We start from the raw sequence: 14,762 nt of genomic DNA, 5'->3' as shown, positions 1-14,762 counted from the left end.
CCCAGCTGACCCTATTAACCCCGGCTATTAACTTGCCATTTTTTACTGATTTGTTTTTAGAGTGTACGTTTGGACGTTTGAGTCATGCACTGCATGCCGTCATGATTTAGAAATCTGACTTTGGAAATGCACCTTATTTGCTACATAATATACCTTCGTTAGAAATCTTGATATTCGCGTTGGCTGTCGTTTCTTGTAATGTAGGCAGGCGAGGTGGAGGAAGGTCAACGACCATCTCGTCACATCGGTATAGCATTGATGGGGTCAGCAATCTTGAAGAACTATAAGAATTTAAAGTTATCTAACGTTAAGTCCGCATGGGCTCGACCTTAATCAACTGCAAACAAAGCTCCTAAAATTAAAAGACGTTCACATGCAATACTGAATACTATAAATGCTCATTCATTATTTCCTCAATATCAATGTTCAATTCCTTGCCCCTTCATTTAAAAACCCTATCCACACTCTCTAGTTTTAAAAAAGAGCTCAAATCATATATAATGTCCAGCAAATGTTAAAATGTCAATGATTCCTGTGCTAATATGTATGATTTATATAATGTTTTTCCCTTGTTTTACCTTGTATGTTTTACCACTTGTATACACATGTATTATTTTAATGCTTTTAGGGCCCCTTTTGATACCAGATTTTGCTGAAAGGGCACCCTATTGAAATATTGTTTTATAAAATAATAAAAATAAATAAATTTTTGCCCATTCACATTCGGAATCAACTTCATCCAAAGATAATGAAAACTGAAATAAACATTGTTATTCAGTGTGAATTATGTAACTAGAATGCACTCGATTTTTCTTTTTTACGGAAACATTAACAAACTTCAAATTTTCATCCCATTACACGTATTTGCAGAATCTCATCGTAAAAACAAATTGCTCTGTCATGAAGCGTATCTTTTTTTTTTCAGAAACTTATAATTTGAGAGAAAAAATTAAAATTATAATGCTAAAGAACAAACCTCCAAGAAATTTCACTATTTTAAAAAGCGAAATGCACTATTAAGTAAACGTGTGACTTATCTCTTAAATTGTATAAAAATAGAAACAGAAGGAAAAGAAAATTGATTCGCTCGAAGTTGATGATGCTTGTATAAATATCAAGAAATAATGGCCAAATCTGTCGATGTCTAATAATATTTTCAACAATTTACAAGCTTCGAAAATGCTCTTCTGATGATGTTTAACGAATATCTCAAACATTCGAATGCCATACTCTTTTAAAAATAGATTGATAATAATAATTTTTTTACAAAGTAAAAGAATAATGCAAACGCGGTATTTGATAATGTAACTGTAAAAGCATGTTCTTCATCTTGTTAATGAATATTTCAACATATTCAACATATAAATTTCAAATTGGATTCTCCTTCAGAAGAGAAAGTTTCTCGTGTAGCACCGATTTATAAAAAGGATCGGAGCAATTATGTTTTATTATTACCCTATTTCCTTTAACAAAATCAGAAAAATGCATTTGCAAAAGAATTGTAATCGTGAATATTCAATTTGGATTCAACCCGGACATATCACAGCTGCTGTCAAACTTAATTTTACAAATGGTACAAATGTAGCAAAATGAAATACACACGCAATGTATTAAAAAACCTTACCAAGACTTTTGATGACATATAGACCATATAATTTCATTCCCTAAAACATATCGTATTAGAGATGCTCCTTATCAAGTTATCTAACTCATTGAATAAAAGGATAGTTTAGCGAACATAGACCCGATGAAATTGAATCCAAATTTCAAAATGCCAATTGCGGAATTCCACAAGGGTCCATTCTTGGACCTCTTTTGTTTTTAATTTATGTTAATGACATGCCATGTACCCAAAATGGGATATATATATATATGTTTCATTTTCGGACGATACAAGTTTGTAAAGGTTCACACCCCAAATTCATTCTGCAATATGAACAACCAATTCATCGAAAAACGGTGTTCCCGTGTACGAGGCATGGTATTTTTTTAATTGATATTAATCCTTTTCTGCGGGAAAGCCCGATAAAACCGTGTCATAGGATGGCGGAGGCTCAACCGGTGGCGGGACCGGTGGTTGGCCTATCGAAGCGGCTCCTGGGGTGAGATATACCGGCGGTGATGAGACGGCGTTTTGAGGAGGTCGTTGCTTGGTATAACAGAAAACACCCACAAAGACGCCTACTATACCCAGGACTAAGAAACAGCTAATCACGGCGACTGCAATGGCCCAACCAACAAGGGCTGTACTCTCTGCATATGGAAATAAAAGTTTAAAAACGATTACAATTCGATTTGAGGCATTTTTGCTATTCCCGTCTCAACGAAGCCAAAAAAAGTAGTCGACATATGCAATCGTCATGTGCAATAGACAGGATGGATGTGGACTTTACTTGCCTTTTTACTGAAAAAGAAAATGGAATCACGAACTGATGAACCATACTTTTAGATGATATTTTTTGTATGTAATACCTTGGTCACATTTGCTCTACGGTGGCCGTATACTGCGAGTCAAAAACAACCGTTTTTATTAATTTTAATTCAAACCACCTATATGTAGTTGGTACAAAAAAGTGTTATATAACGGCTGTTTTCGACTCGCCATACGGCCGCCGTGGAGCAAATTTGACCAAGGTATTAGACGTGCACTGGAGTTCGACTGGGCTGATATTTGCCTCCTCAATAATTTGAAAAATAAATAAGAAACGTGCTTATCACAACTACGAAATGTTCAAAATTATGCTATTTGTTACTTCATAAATGTATATATTAATTCCTTCATTCATTTCTGCTTTTATTCATTTATTCATTTTAACTGTTTATAATAAATTTATCAATTAATTCATTCGTTAGTTTTTTATTCACAAGTATTTCTTTATTTGCATATTTATTTCCTAGGGGGTTGTTAATTGCACCCCCTAACTAGTTGAGGACCTGTTGAAGCTTTCTTACGTTCTGTATCAGGCTGCGGGGTGTACCATATAGTAGTAGTCGTGTAATTGGACTGAATATGAGAGCACTCGACACCAACAACATCAGTATGATTACATCCGTTTTCATCCCAGCGAAGCAGTGAACATGACAGTAAGGTTTGTTCGACTCCGGTGCATTTAACCTTGCTGAGATGGATAGGACCATTGCCTGGTCCGTAGAGAGGGATCTTGAAGGGTGTGCTCACGAAGGGGAAGCCCAACTGGCGGCAAGCTACCCGAGCCTCGTCGTACCCCCAACCGTCTTTGCAAATCGATCCCCATTCGCCGTGTGCATCGGGCTCATCGAAATGAAAGATCTCCAATCGGCCGTGGGATGCTCCATCCATCAAACGTATCGCACCTTCTTCTTCTTCTAAAATATCAATACACAGTTAAAAAAAAACTTTAAACAATCATGTGTAATCTTTATACTAATGGGTATTTCATAAAGCTGTTACGAGGGACTTAATTACGAATGATTGGCAAAAAATGTCTTGTGATCCCGGAGGGGCCACTTACGTTGACGAGTGGATACCATGCGCGACCAAAAAAACACGTAAAAGGGATGTCTTTTTCACGATAGGGCACGTTACGTACGTAACGTGATAAGGGTGCCAAAAACACAAAAATAGTAAAAAAGGGTATCTATTTCGCTAGGAAAATTACGTGTTTAGGGTCTAATTTGCGGGGATGATAAAACAAAATTAAAATGTTTTATAAAGGATGTCATTTTTGCCCCAACACTTCGTGTTTAGAGTCCGATTTGCGCGAGGTGTAGAAGTGGGGTCGTTCTAAACCAAATAAGGTAAAGCCGACGACCGAAGGAACCGTAACAATAAAACATTCCTGTACTTGTTTAGGGGTCCATTTAAGGGAATATTTGCCAAGAGTATCGTTTTTTTTCCAATACTTGTTAAGGGTAGGGTTTCACACGCCAATACTTGTTAAGGGGTTCATTTTCAGAATATGGAAATTACGTGTTTAGGGTGCTTTTCGAGACCCCTTGGTCGCGCATGGTATCCACTCGTGAATGGAAGTGGCCCCCCCCCCCGGGCTTGTGATAAACGATATGCACATCCGATTTCCACTGACTGGCGTCGATTTACTTCCTGAGGAGGACATGTCTTTCGTAAAGACGGTCGAGCAGCATTCATGAAACACACACATTGTTGTATATGAACTTTCTGTTGTTCTTTGAGAGTTTAAAGAGATTACAATCAAATGTTTATAAAAAAAAATAAACAGCTACATTCAATAACAGTATTAGACATTGCTGTTTAGTTTTAAACCCATTTTCTACTTTCTAATAACCCCTTTAAAATCATTTACCTATTTTATTTTAGATTCATTATTCCTGCCACTCTTGATAAAACACTGAAGGAAAATTAACTGATTCTAGATGAAAATCAAATCGGAAACGAGAAAGATACATTTCATACAGTATGATGATGCGTCCTATGATAAACCAGTTCGTAGTTCCTTTCTGCGCATGATCAAAAGATTCTACGCATGATCAGAAGAAGGTCATTTGTACTAAATTGACATGGTGCTTTAAAATCTAATGAGATAAGCACCAACTTTGATGTCTTGATTATTCATATATTCTTTTGAATTGTCGTTTTCATTTACATCCACAAAAAACAACAATGCTTCCACGAACGACTGGTATTTCATAGTTTGTCAAGTACATTGTGCAGCATGCTATGATATGCATTCGAAGTAGGAATGCAACAAATACCTTCATTAAGTGTTCATTGGTGTGCTATTCTAGTCACCTGGTCTATTCAATTTCTTCATTCTGCTATGTAAGGCAAGCTTACGTAATATCGTGCTTTGAAATCTGCCTATCATGATGAAAGAAATGAAAGGTCATTTGACCAAAATTGTCCATGAAGTAACTACGAACTGGTCTATTGCTTGCCGGTAATTTCAAGATGAATCAATATTGAACAGATCTATTAATGTTTGATTAACATATTCCTGTGGAATAAATATCTTACCTGATTTAACCACAGTTATGAAAAATACCACGAAAATACAGCGAAATAATGTTGAAACTCCAAGTGTCGCCATATTGTATATGTATATATTTTTTCGCTGAAAATTGACGAGGTTTTTATGAGATTCCACCAACATACCCTTTCCGTTAATCATTAATGACTCCGTGGATTGTTATCAATATCGCTGCGTAGATGTCTATTTATGATTGTTTTAAACGTACTGGTTATACGATTCAATTGGTTTATGTCCAAAGTACAATTATTATTCTATATTTTACGATTCTGTAATTTGTTTGCTGTGTTTGTAAATACGTGTACATATATATAGTTCTGCACATTTTGATTATCTATTACACGCGCTTTGCAGCTTCTGTACTGGCACGCCATGTCATACATGAACAGGTATTGTATATAAACTGTGTTAGCAATCATGAATGATATAAAATTTATACTATGATTATAAATAATCATCTCCTCCTCCATCTCTTAAAAAGGTTTGTTTTTCTTCTTCCTTCTTATAAATATTATTCTATTATCATTATTACCATTATTGTTTTTATAGTTGTTATCATCACTATCATAAAAAAAATTCCTCCATAACACACCCTCCCTTCGACTATATCCCTCCATTTCACATATGGTTAGAAAAAGGTCTTTAATAGTGGCACACCGTGTATACATGCATTCTTGATAATCTCTTTCTACGATAGTACCAGATGACTCCAAACTCGTCGAGATACTAGCTAGCTCGATGCTCGATGACGTACCCATGTGTTTCGTATCTTCACAATTCGCTCAGAGATGCCTGTTAGAATATTTCGGATAAAACTCTGCTCAGGTCACGGTCTAAAAATAATCACCCGAGTTATGTTCGCTCATTAGCACTACATGTTCATTGCTAACGACGTGTACCGAGAGTGATCATTCACTGTTACAGTAGCAGGTATATGGATTTTCTTATTTTATCTTCCGCAAAATTGATTGATACTCTATACCGGTTCGTTTGAGAATGAAACCAAAATTATGTCGCAGTGATATCGAAATTATGTTGAACTTGCATTAAGTTCTGATATATATTTTTGTTTCACTTTGTTTTTATTGGTGTAGTCCTTAGAAAAGTCGTATTGCTCACTGGAATACATGCACTGTATGCATTGATGTAACTGACCTTTGTGATTTGATGATGTCCCCAATATTGAGAACATTGCAAAGCTGTTTTTTTTAGTTAAAAGAGATGAAATAGCTCCACGATTTGAACCATCATCGGGATTGTTTTGAAAAGCTATATTTTTCTTTACCATTTTATAATATGTAGATATGCGTTCTGTGGCTTTTCTTTAATTGAATTTAGAAAAATCATCTATTTATTATTTGCGAAATAGTCAATTTTTTCTATTCAGGAAGGATGATGACGAATGTTATCTGTCATCAAGATGGCGTTTCTGGCGTTTTATACAAAAAATTATGGAAATCATCATTAATTGTTTCGCAAAAATGGCAAGGGATGAAATCAAACTTCTCGGTCAAAATCGAGAAAATGTTATTTTCTTCATTCTCTCGCTCCGAGTGCCCAACCATTGTAGAGGAAAGCTTACAAAATAATTGTTGATGGTAGAGATTTATTTTATTTATTTATTTTATACATATACATTTTGGGGGTCTAACTGAATTTTAGAATACCATCTTTTATTTGCCAAAATTTTCATTATTCATGAATATATAAATCTTTCATTTCTCTTTATTCATTGTTATGAGGGCCCCCTCCTATCAAGGAAGGAATATGACGACGGACATTTTTCAACAAAAAGACTTTATTGGAAATATCACAAAGGGTACGTTCATACCCCCCCCTCCCACAAACGAATCATTCTCTTCCTCCTCTTGCTATACGAGTATAGTACTCTGTTAATAGGTCAATTATTTCTCGTTTTCTCTCTGGCGCGAAAAACAGTTCATCACAAACAGGAACTAGGAAGGTATAAAGGTTGAAATCCGTCAGCACAAATTCATTACGATCCTGCTCGACCCAAGGCATGACAGACAGACGGAATCTTCGTCAAAGACTTAAAATTAAAATTAAAACTAAAATTCCCAATAAAATATGCATACTTCCAATTACAATCAAATCTAATATGACGGAAAACTTTTACATTTAAGGCTATGAACACCCGTTTGTTTATGTCATATTACGATGCAAACATATAATTTCCATTTCTTCATTTTTATACATTTATGATACATTTTTTCGGATGTATGAATTGTATTTGAATATTTATTTACTTCTGATGTTTACTTTATATTTTTGTTACGATTATGTTTGTAAACAGTCGCATATTTCAGTCTTTGGACTGCTTGAGATTGTATTTTGATAGTTTTATCACAATAAAAGCCAATATATATAATTGGGCAGGGCAATGATATATGCGTTTTTCCATAAATGTTGTTTTCTTTCGTTATTTTGTAAGTGTTATTTTTCATATTAATTTCTATAGGCCTGCGTGTAGAACTAAATCAATCAAACAATGCAGAATAAAATAAATCAAACAAACAAGGGGTGTGCTTTCTGGTGTTTGTATTATAAATAAGGACTGCAATTATGAGATTAAGCTGCACTGTTTAATATCGGTATATATGCTACAAACCTCTTTATATTAAACATGTTAAAGTACCATGCACTTTGCTTTCATCGTTTTCTTGCTCCCTCTGCATGTGACGTCATACCTGGCGTCCTTGTCATCATGCCATCAACAAACGCACGAGTGATGCTGTACGTTGACAGCTTACCCAGTAGGTTACATGAAAAACACACTAATACTCCAATTTCCCCGCCAATATTCCAAAACAGGACGCACCCATTCCACGGGAGCACATTGAACTCATAAACAAATCCGCAGCGACTTTGATACAGGCAGCGCAGCAACACAGCCGAGCCCGTGATACACGCAGCATCATATGATTCCAATTCTGAACATCTTCTTGGCGCGTAATACAACGAAACGTGCGTCTGTATGTATCATAGACATATATATATTATTTCTATGGTATTGACATATCTTGGGGGAAAATACACGCGGAAATACGATTCGATGGCTTATAATAGCAATACAACGATAAAAGAAATTGGACATTGTTTTTAAGTCAATATCGTCAAAGGTGCCTTTCTTTCGTTGCATTCGTCGTGTTTTTTTTAATCTGGTTCTCGACACAGAATTGTTATTATAGTCGACCAATCACAATCAAGACAAGTGAGACCCAGCATTCTTGCCTTTTTACACACACTTGGAAAAATAACAATCATCTTGAAACATCTTTGGTTGATTGCGGAAATCCTGTCGGAATTCCCCGCCTGATTCGCCAGACATTCTTCTTTCTGTTAAACCAACGGACCGTAACTTTCGAAGCCTGTGGCTGGCATTGGGTGTTTTTTTTTTAAACTGGAGTGGATTACAATGATAGTGCTTTTATGATTAGGATATTACGATATGCTTTCGATACTGTCTTGAGGAACCTTCCACGTACCTTGCTTCCAGTTTCATTCTAGATTAAGATCTACGATTTACTGTGATTCAATTTCAAGACAAAGGAATTACGCCCGTGTCGACACACCCTTTAAAGATATAACATTGGATTCATAGATTATACGTTATACCTTTCAGTTGCGATATAATACTATATCGATGTCCATGTACTAGAGTCGATCTCTTCATCGACATAATTATTAAGCTTAATTACTAATATCTGAACGACATAATTAGGAAGTTGTGCTTTGATCGTATAACGCACCATTGAATAGGAAGACATCGGGACAAACAAACTAGACATCGAGAGCTTGAAAGTGATAGCATAGCTTGCATTCTCAGCCGGATTTTAAAGGTACGTATCAAGTTCTTCTACGCACAGACTTGTACAATGCACAGAGTAGTAGGCTACAATCGATTATACATGTAAATTTATCTCGATGTGTATTTCCTTTAGAGTAACCTGTATCGTCCAATGTTTTATTTTGATTTATGTCACCCTTTTTATTTTTTTATTTTTTTTTTCCATTTATTTTTATTTCATCTTTGTTTTGTGATTTTACTGCTTTTGAACTGTTTTGAATCATTCCAATTACCTGTAAATATTGTGATTATATGTGATTTTGAATACCAATAAAACACATAATTAAAAAAAAAAAAAAAAAAAAAAAAAAAAAAAAAAAAAAAAAAAAAAAAAAAAAAAAAAAAAAGTTCTTCTACGCACCACTAACTTTCGATTTTAATCGGGGCATAATATCCGGGTAAGAATGAAAATGAGATTGACTGCAAAGTTCTGATCGAAAGTGAGCATAATAATGACAATTATCATACTTTCACATCCGTGTCGGCATATCATCTTCAGTGAATATTATTTATACTTCAAATCGGACCTGTATAATGATTACAGTAATTATTAACAGTTCTGCAAAGTAATGCCAAATTATGAATGGTAAATACAGCTATTTGAAAGCGTAAATGAATACTTTTATTTTGTTTGAATTATGTACATAAAGAATGTTTATATTTCGTATTTTAGTTCGTCGATTAAAAAAAATGATCAGAGAAATTAGCTGGTCTACATGAATAATGATAATTATCCTTGTTTCACATCCGTGTCGGCATATCAGCTTTCATTATGCTCACTGGCGTATATGGGGGCACTTGCCCCCCCCCCCAAAAAAAAAAAGTCTCATGACCAAGGAAAAGGGAAGAGAATGAGTAAAATAAAGCAAGGGGGGTAGAAAATGAAATATATTATTTTGAAAAAATTATGTCAAAATCTATAAAACTTTTTACATTTTCATTGTAACAGATTGGTACTTTCGCTCGCTCGATCGCTCGCTAAAATGAATGAGAAATGTTGTCCCATATGCCATCATGTGTTGCCTCTAAAAACTTTTGCCAATTTACGCCACTGCTTGTGCTGATCGATTGAATAGATATAATTTTGATTCCTTTCAAATACATATACACACTCTGTATGGACGTATACATTCAATATGTTAATGATGAACTAAGTTGATTTCAATGAAATACGAGGTAATGGCGACTTCTATATTTAATATGATATCCGATTTGCCATGATGGTTATGAAATAACAAGACTTGCCCGCAGGGCTTTTATTAAGATCCAAATTGGGCCAGAGTAATTCATTTTCCTGCTGATGCCTGCAATATCATATGCGGCATATTAAGTGACAAGTTTGATTAGGGATGTGGGCCAACTGGGTATAGCACAAACCTGACTGATATGAGGAAATTTATTAGGGGTGTGTGCTTTTACTTTAGTCAAACTGGATCTGAATTCATTACCTTGTTTCAAGCTTACCATGCATGCTTACAGCAGTTAGACTAAATTTTGAATTGAAAAAATTCCATCATTTCAATGTTGATCTTCATATCATTTATTGAGATGTAGTTCTTCAAACATGTTTTGTTTATGCTTAGTTCCAACTGTGTATTATTATTGTCAATGTAACATTATATTCTGACCATTTATTTCTTGTTATGCACGGTGAAAAATGCAAACAAACACACAAAATTGACGGTGGTAATGTTGATGGTAATAATGGCAATGATAAAATGATTGGAGTAAAATATACCTTCATATATGCCTGATGATAATTAAAAGAAATCCTTTGTAATTTTCGTTATTAGAAATTCTTTTCATCAGTGCCAAAAAGATACATGGCTAATATTAGAGTAAACTTTTTGCAAGAAAATTAGGAAATATAGCAATGGGCTGCGAAGTTATTTTAATGGCTGACTATTATTTAAAAAAAAAGAAAAAACGGACAAGAACACCTTCTCTGTTGCTCATGAGTACACTTGTACATTGGCCCACCATTCTCCGCCCCCCCCCCCTAATAAAAAAGAGAGAAGAAAATCACGTTTTGGGTGTGGTTGTATATTTGTGAACTGATCCTTTATGTCTCTTATTATATTTCTGACTAGACTTATCCGTATTATAATCTCTATGAATAAAATGTAATCTTCCTCACCAATGCACTTCTGCACGGCCTTTAAGAATACCCATATCGTATATCTACACGTGTTATGTGGCGGTGTATGCGCATTACTGCATGATAATAATAGCCACATGAATGACATCACGAATGTTGCCGTTTGCAGCGGGAAGGGCAGAAGGATTGTACATATTGCCTCCAAACCCCTTCAAACAAAAAGTAAAAACATACATTTTATTGTTCATATTCACAAAAATCCACTGAGCCCTATATAGCTTGCTTTTCAATGTGCTGAAACGCCGTAGATGTCAGCTCGATCGCTTCGCTCCCTTGCAAATATTTAATATACATTGCCATGATGACTAAACGTAGGAGTATAGACATGGATCGTATATTCAAAGGTCAAGTCCATCCCAGAAAAATGTTGATTCGAATAACAGAGAAAAATCAAAGGAGCATAATGCTGAAAATTTGATCAAAATCGGATGTAAAATAAGAATGTTATATTTTAAAATTTCGCTTATTTTTCACAAAACAGTTACATCCATAATTCAGTGACATGCAAATAAGAGAGTCGATGGTGTCCATCACTCACTATTTCTTTTTTTTATTGTTTGAATTATACAATATTTCAATTTTTACCAATTTGACACCAAGGACCAACTTAACTGAACCATAACATTTTGTAACGATGGTAATGCCACATGTTCAGGGCGGAATACAACTTTGCTTTACAGGACAATGAGGAGTAAATTAGAATATTTCATATTCCATGTAATAAAATACGAAAAAAAGTCAGTGAGTGATGTCATCACTCCTCTCATTTGCATACCGAATTACCGACCAGTATGTGCATATAACTGTTTCGTGAAATTAAGCGAAACTTGAAAATGTCATAACTTTCTTATTTTACATCTGATTTTGATGAAATCTTCAGTGTTATGCTTGTTGGATTTTTCTCTTTTATTCAAATCAACTTTTCGTTGGGGTGGACTTGTCCTTTAAGAAATAGTTAGTGATCCCTTTTATGTTGGCATGGATTGCTCTACATGCTCTACGGCTCGGGGAGATTCTCACATGGATAAGTCATAATAATCATAATTATCTTGATCTTGCTCTGGAAATATCACATTTCACCGATTTCCCTTTTTCATTTCCTCCACAGCGTTAGATTTCCACGTCATGTAGACGTACGCCCCCCTAAATACTTTGATAAATGTACTATATTTCATAACTGAGAAGCAGGAAATATAAAGACCTTGTTTTGATCATGGACCTACTTAGCAAGATTTTTTGTCAGTCAGCACAAACTATACAAATTTTGACTATTTCATGACAATCAATGACTTAGAAGCTTATAGGCCTACACTGTTCAAATAGAATTCACGAATGAACGCATATGTTGTAAATTTGCAAATTTGTGGGAGAATATTTAAGTTTAAATCTTATTTTCTTCAAAAAATTAAAAACACACTCGTGTGAGTACTGCTAAGATAAGACTGCCGAAAATAACTGTCGCGTGGTACTTGACTTTTTAAGTTTATTTTTTACATTTTATCACGATAGCCTACTTATGAAAACATATAAAACTTTAAATATGAAAACATACAGGAAACATTAACTTACTGACGAAACTATTCATTTGAAAATCTCTCTAATTCAGTAAAACTCAATATCATTCTACTCTCTCTCTCTCTCGTTTAAAAAATCAGTCTACCATTTTCATGTCTGCCGAGGTGAGTGGAAAGGAGAAGATGACCTTGAAAGGGGTCTTCCAGAAGTATGCTGCCTTTGGGCGTCCTGGACAGAGTAAAGATATCACCAGTAAGAACTTCTCCAAGATGATGAAAGAATGTGACATCATGGACAAGAAAGTCAACCAGACAGAGATCGATATCATATTTACAAGGTTTGACGTCACATTAAATTATTCTTTTAGGCAATTAATAATTAACATTAAAAGCAAAATAAATTAAAGAGCAATAACCCTATAACCCGGACATGGCTCAATTTTTTTTTAGCAGACCCCTCCAAAATTTTCATCATTATGCTAATTTCATTTTCATTAATTAAGATCGCCTTTTGGGGTGTGATGACTGTTGTATAATCATTAATATTCATTTTTTTTTTTTTTGTTTTTAGAGCCAAGGCTAGTCCTGGATTGAAAGTGCTGACGTACGACAAGTTTCTGACGAGTCTGAAAATGATCGCCAAGTCCAAGTACGGATCGGACGATGAAGAACACTTCGAAAAGATCAAAAACCAAATCAGATCGTCAGCAGGACCAAGTACAGCCGGAACAACGGTATATATATCAGCATTCATTTTATGATGAACACAAGTAGCAATAAGCGGTGATGCGGGGGGGGGGGGGGCGTGACATCCTCGATTTCTTTTTTTCTGGGGACCGGATCGCACCCCTCCCGTTTTTTTAAAGCTTTATCATTATTCTTTTTTCTAAACAATTTCTGGAGATTTTGAATTTGCCCACCGGTCCAAAAGATGAATGTGATGGAAATGAACTAACAAAGTTCTCTAATTTTTGTCTCCTTCTTTTGAAACATTCGTGTATAGTCTTCAATTACCGCCCTGAAATCAACAAAAAGTTATGGACCGTAATGTACGTCCTTAGTTGATTTCGACGCGTGCTGAAGGAAACAGTTTCCGACCCTGCCTCCTCTCGTTTCATGAAATAATAACCGTTTATTTTATCCTTTACCTTCATTTACAATTTTTGTAATTTATTTCGTTCACAGAGTACATCAACAACCGGAAAAGTTGAACACTTCACCGACGTCTCAAAGTACACGGGACTTCATCGGGAACGCTTTGAGAAAGACGGTACCGGGAAAGGAAAAGCTGGTCGGGAATATTTGGTCGACGACTCAGGTTACGTCACAGGCTACAAAGGGAAAAACACGTATGACGGGAAAGAGTAATGTTTTCCAAGTCCCGCTCCCCTACCATACATAGTATATTTGTAGGAATTCACCTTGTTTTCTGCTTTCGAACCGATGGGAAGCTTTAAAAGAGTTAATCGGTTTAATTTAATCATAGACGCGGTTCGATGGAGATTTGGAAAGTTTGATCAAACAACAGGTTGCATGATCTATAATGTCGAGGGCCAGGTGATGAGATTCCCGCTGCCTTGATGATCAACTCGATCAATCCCGATCAACCCTGATCATTCACGATCAAGATTATCTTCGGCCTGATCGGTTTAGCTCGACAGACAAGGCAACCTTATCTCCTACCGACAAGGTAGGAGGTGCCACAGCCGGGTGGTCTAAGGCGCCTGGCTATACATGGAAAGTCTGGGGTTCGATCCCTGGCCGCGGCACTTAGGCCCATGAGCAAGGCATTTAATCGACAATGCTCTTTTCATTCAAATAAATGGAAATTCCAGACACATTATTGGTAAATAGGTGTGCACTTGTTTGAAAAAAAACATAGCTCCATCACCCGAAGATTTAGAACGTGTCCAATGCACGTGAGTAGGGAGATGAGCTTTGTGTCAATCAATTAGATCGACATCGATCAGGGTCCGAGCTAAACCGATATTGCCCGAAATATTTTCGACAGGCTAGCTTGATCGAGATTGAACCTTGTAATTCTGAAAATGGCATCGCTCTCTGAGCCTCTCTCCGAGATCGTTTATATTCCATCCCGAGCAATTCACGGATAGAAACACATCCCTATTTTGTTTCATTACGTCAGTGTGAAAACTAAAAGAAAGATTGCAATTTGATATATGAGATTGTAAAGACTATGCATATGTTCTCTTCTAGATTCATGATAACATATAGGG

The 14,762-nt window shown here is 35.6% G+C and overlaps 1 protein-coding gene and 1 pseudogene across 2 annotated transcripts; one reads left to right on the top strand and one right to left on the bottom strand.

The window, feature by feature from the left end:
• Positions 1-1,698: 1,698 nt before the first annotated feature.
• Positions 1,699-5,323, bottom strand: LOC121409439 (annotated as a pseudogene).
• Positions 5,324-7,607: 2,284 nt separating this feature from the next.
• LOC121407932 (tubulin polymerization-promoting protein family member 2-like) lies at positions 7,608-14,762 on the top strand. 2 transcript variants are annotated; one of them, XM_041599186.1, is made up of 4 exons: positions 7,608-8,845; positions 12,663-12,863; positions 13,097-13,259; positions 13,711-14,762. In XM_041599186.1, the coding sequence occupies exons 2-4, from the start codon at positions 12,679-12,681 to the stop codon at positions 13,891-13,893; spliced, it is 531 nt and encodes a 176-aa protein (XP_041455120.1). In that variant the 5' UTR covers positions 7,608-8,845; positions 12,663-12,678; the 3' UTR covers positions 13,894-14,762. The 2 variants fall into 2 exon arrangements, with proteins under 2 accessions (XP_041455120.1, XP_041455119.1); XM_041599185.1 differs by having other exon boundaries at positions 7,610-8,845; positions 12,667-12,863.

Source organism: Lytechinus variegatus, chromosome 2, assembly GCF_018143015.1.
Source record: "Lytechinus variegatus isolate NC3 chromosome 2, Lvar_3.0, whole genome shotgun sequence".
NCBI lineage: Eukaryota > Metazoa > Echinodermata > Echinoidea > Temnopleuroida > Toxopneustidae > Lytechinus > Lytechinus variegatus.
This window is presented reverse-complemented; position numbering and strand designations above follow the sequence as displayed.

Bases quoted from the DNA above. Each gene is read 5' to 3' on its own strand.
- LOC121407932 (XM_041599186.1), top strand. From the start codon at position 12,679: ATGTCTGCCGAGGTGAGTGGAAAGGAGAAGATGACCTTGAAAGGGGTC. The intron at 12,864-13,096 runs GTTTGACGTCAC...TTTTGTTTTTAG, and splicing joins ATCGATATCATATTTACAAG to AGCCAAGGCTAGTCCTGGAT. The intron at 13,260-13,710 runs GTATATATATCA...TTTCGTTCACAG, and splicing joins CAAGTACAGCCGGAACAACG to AGTACATCAACAACCGGAAA.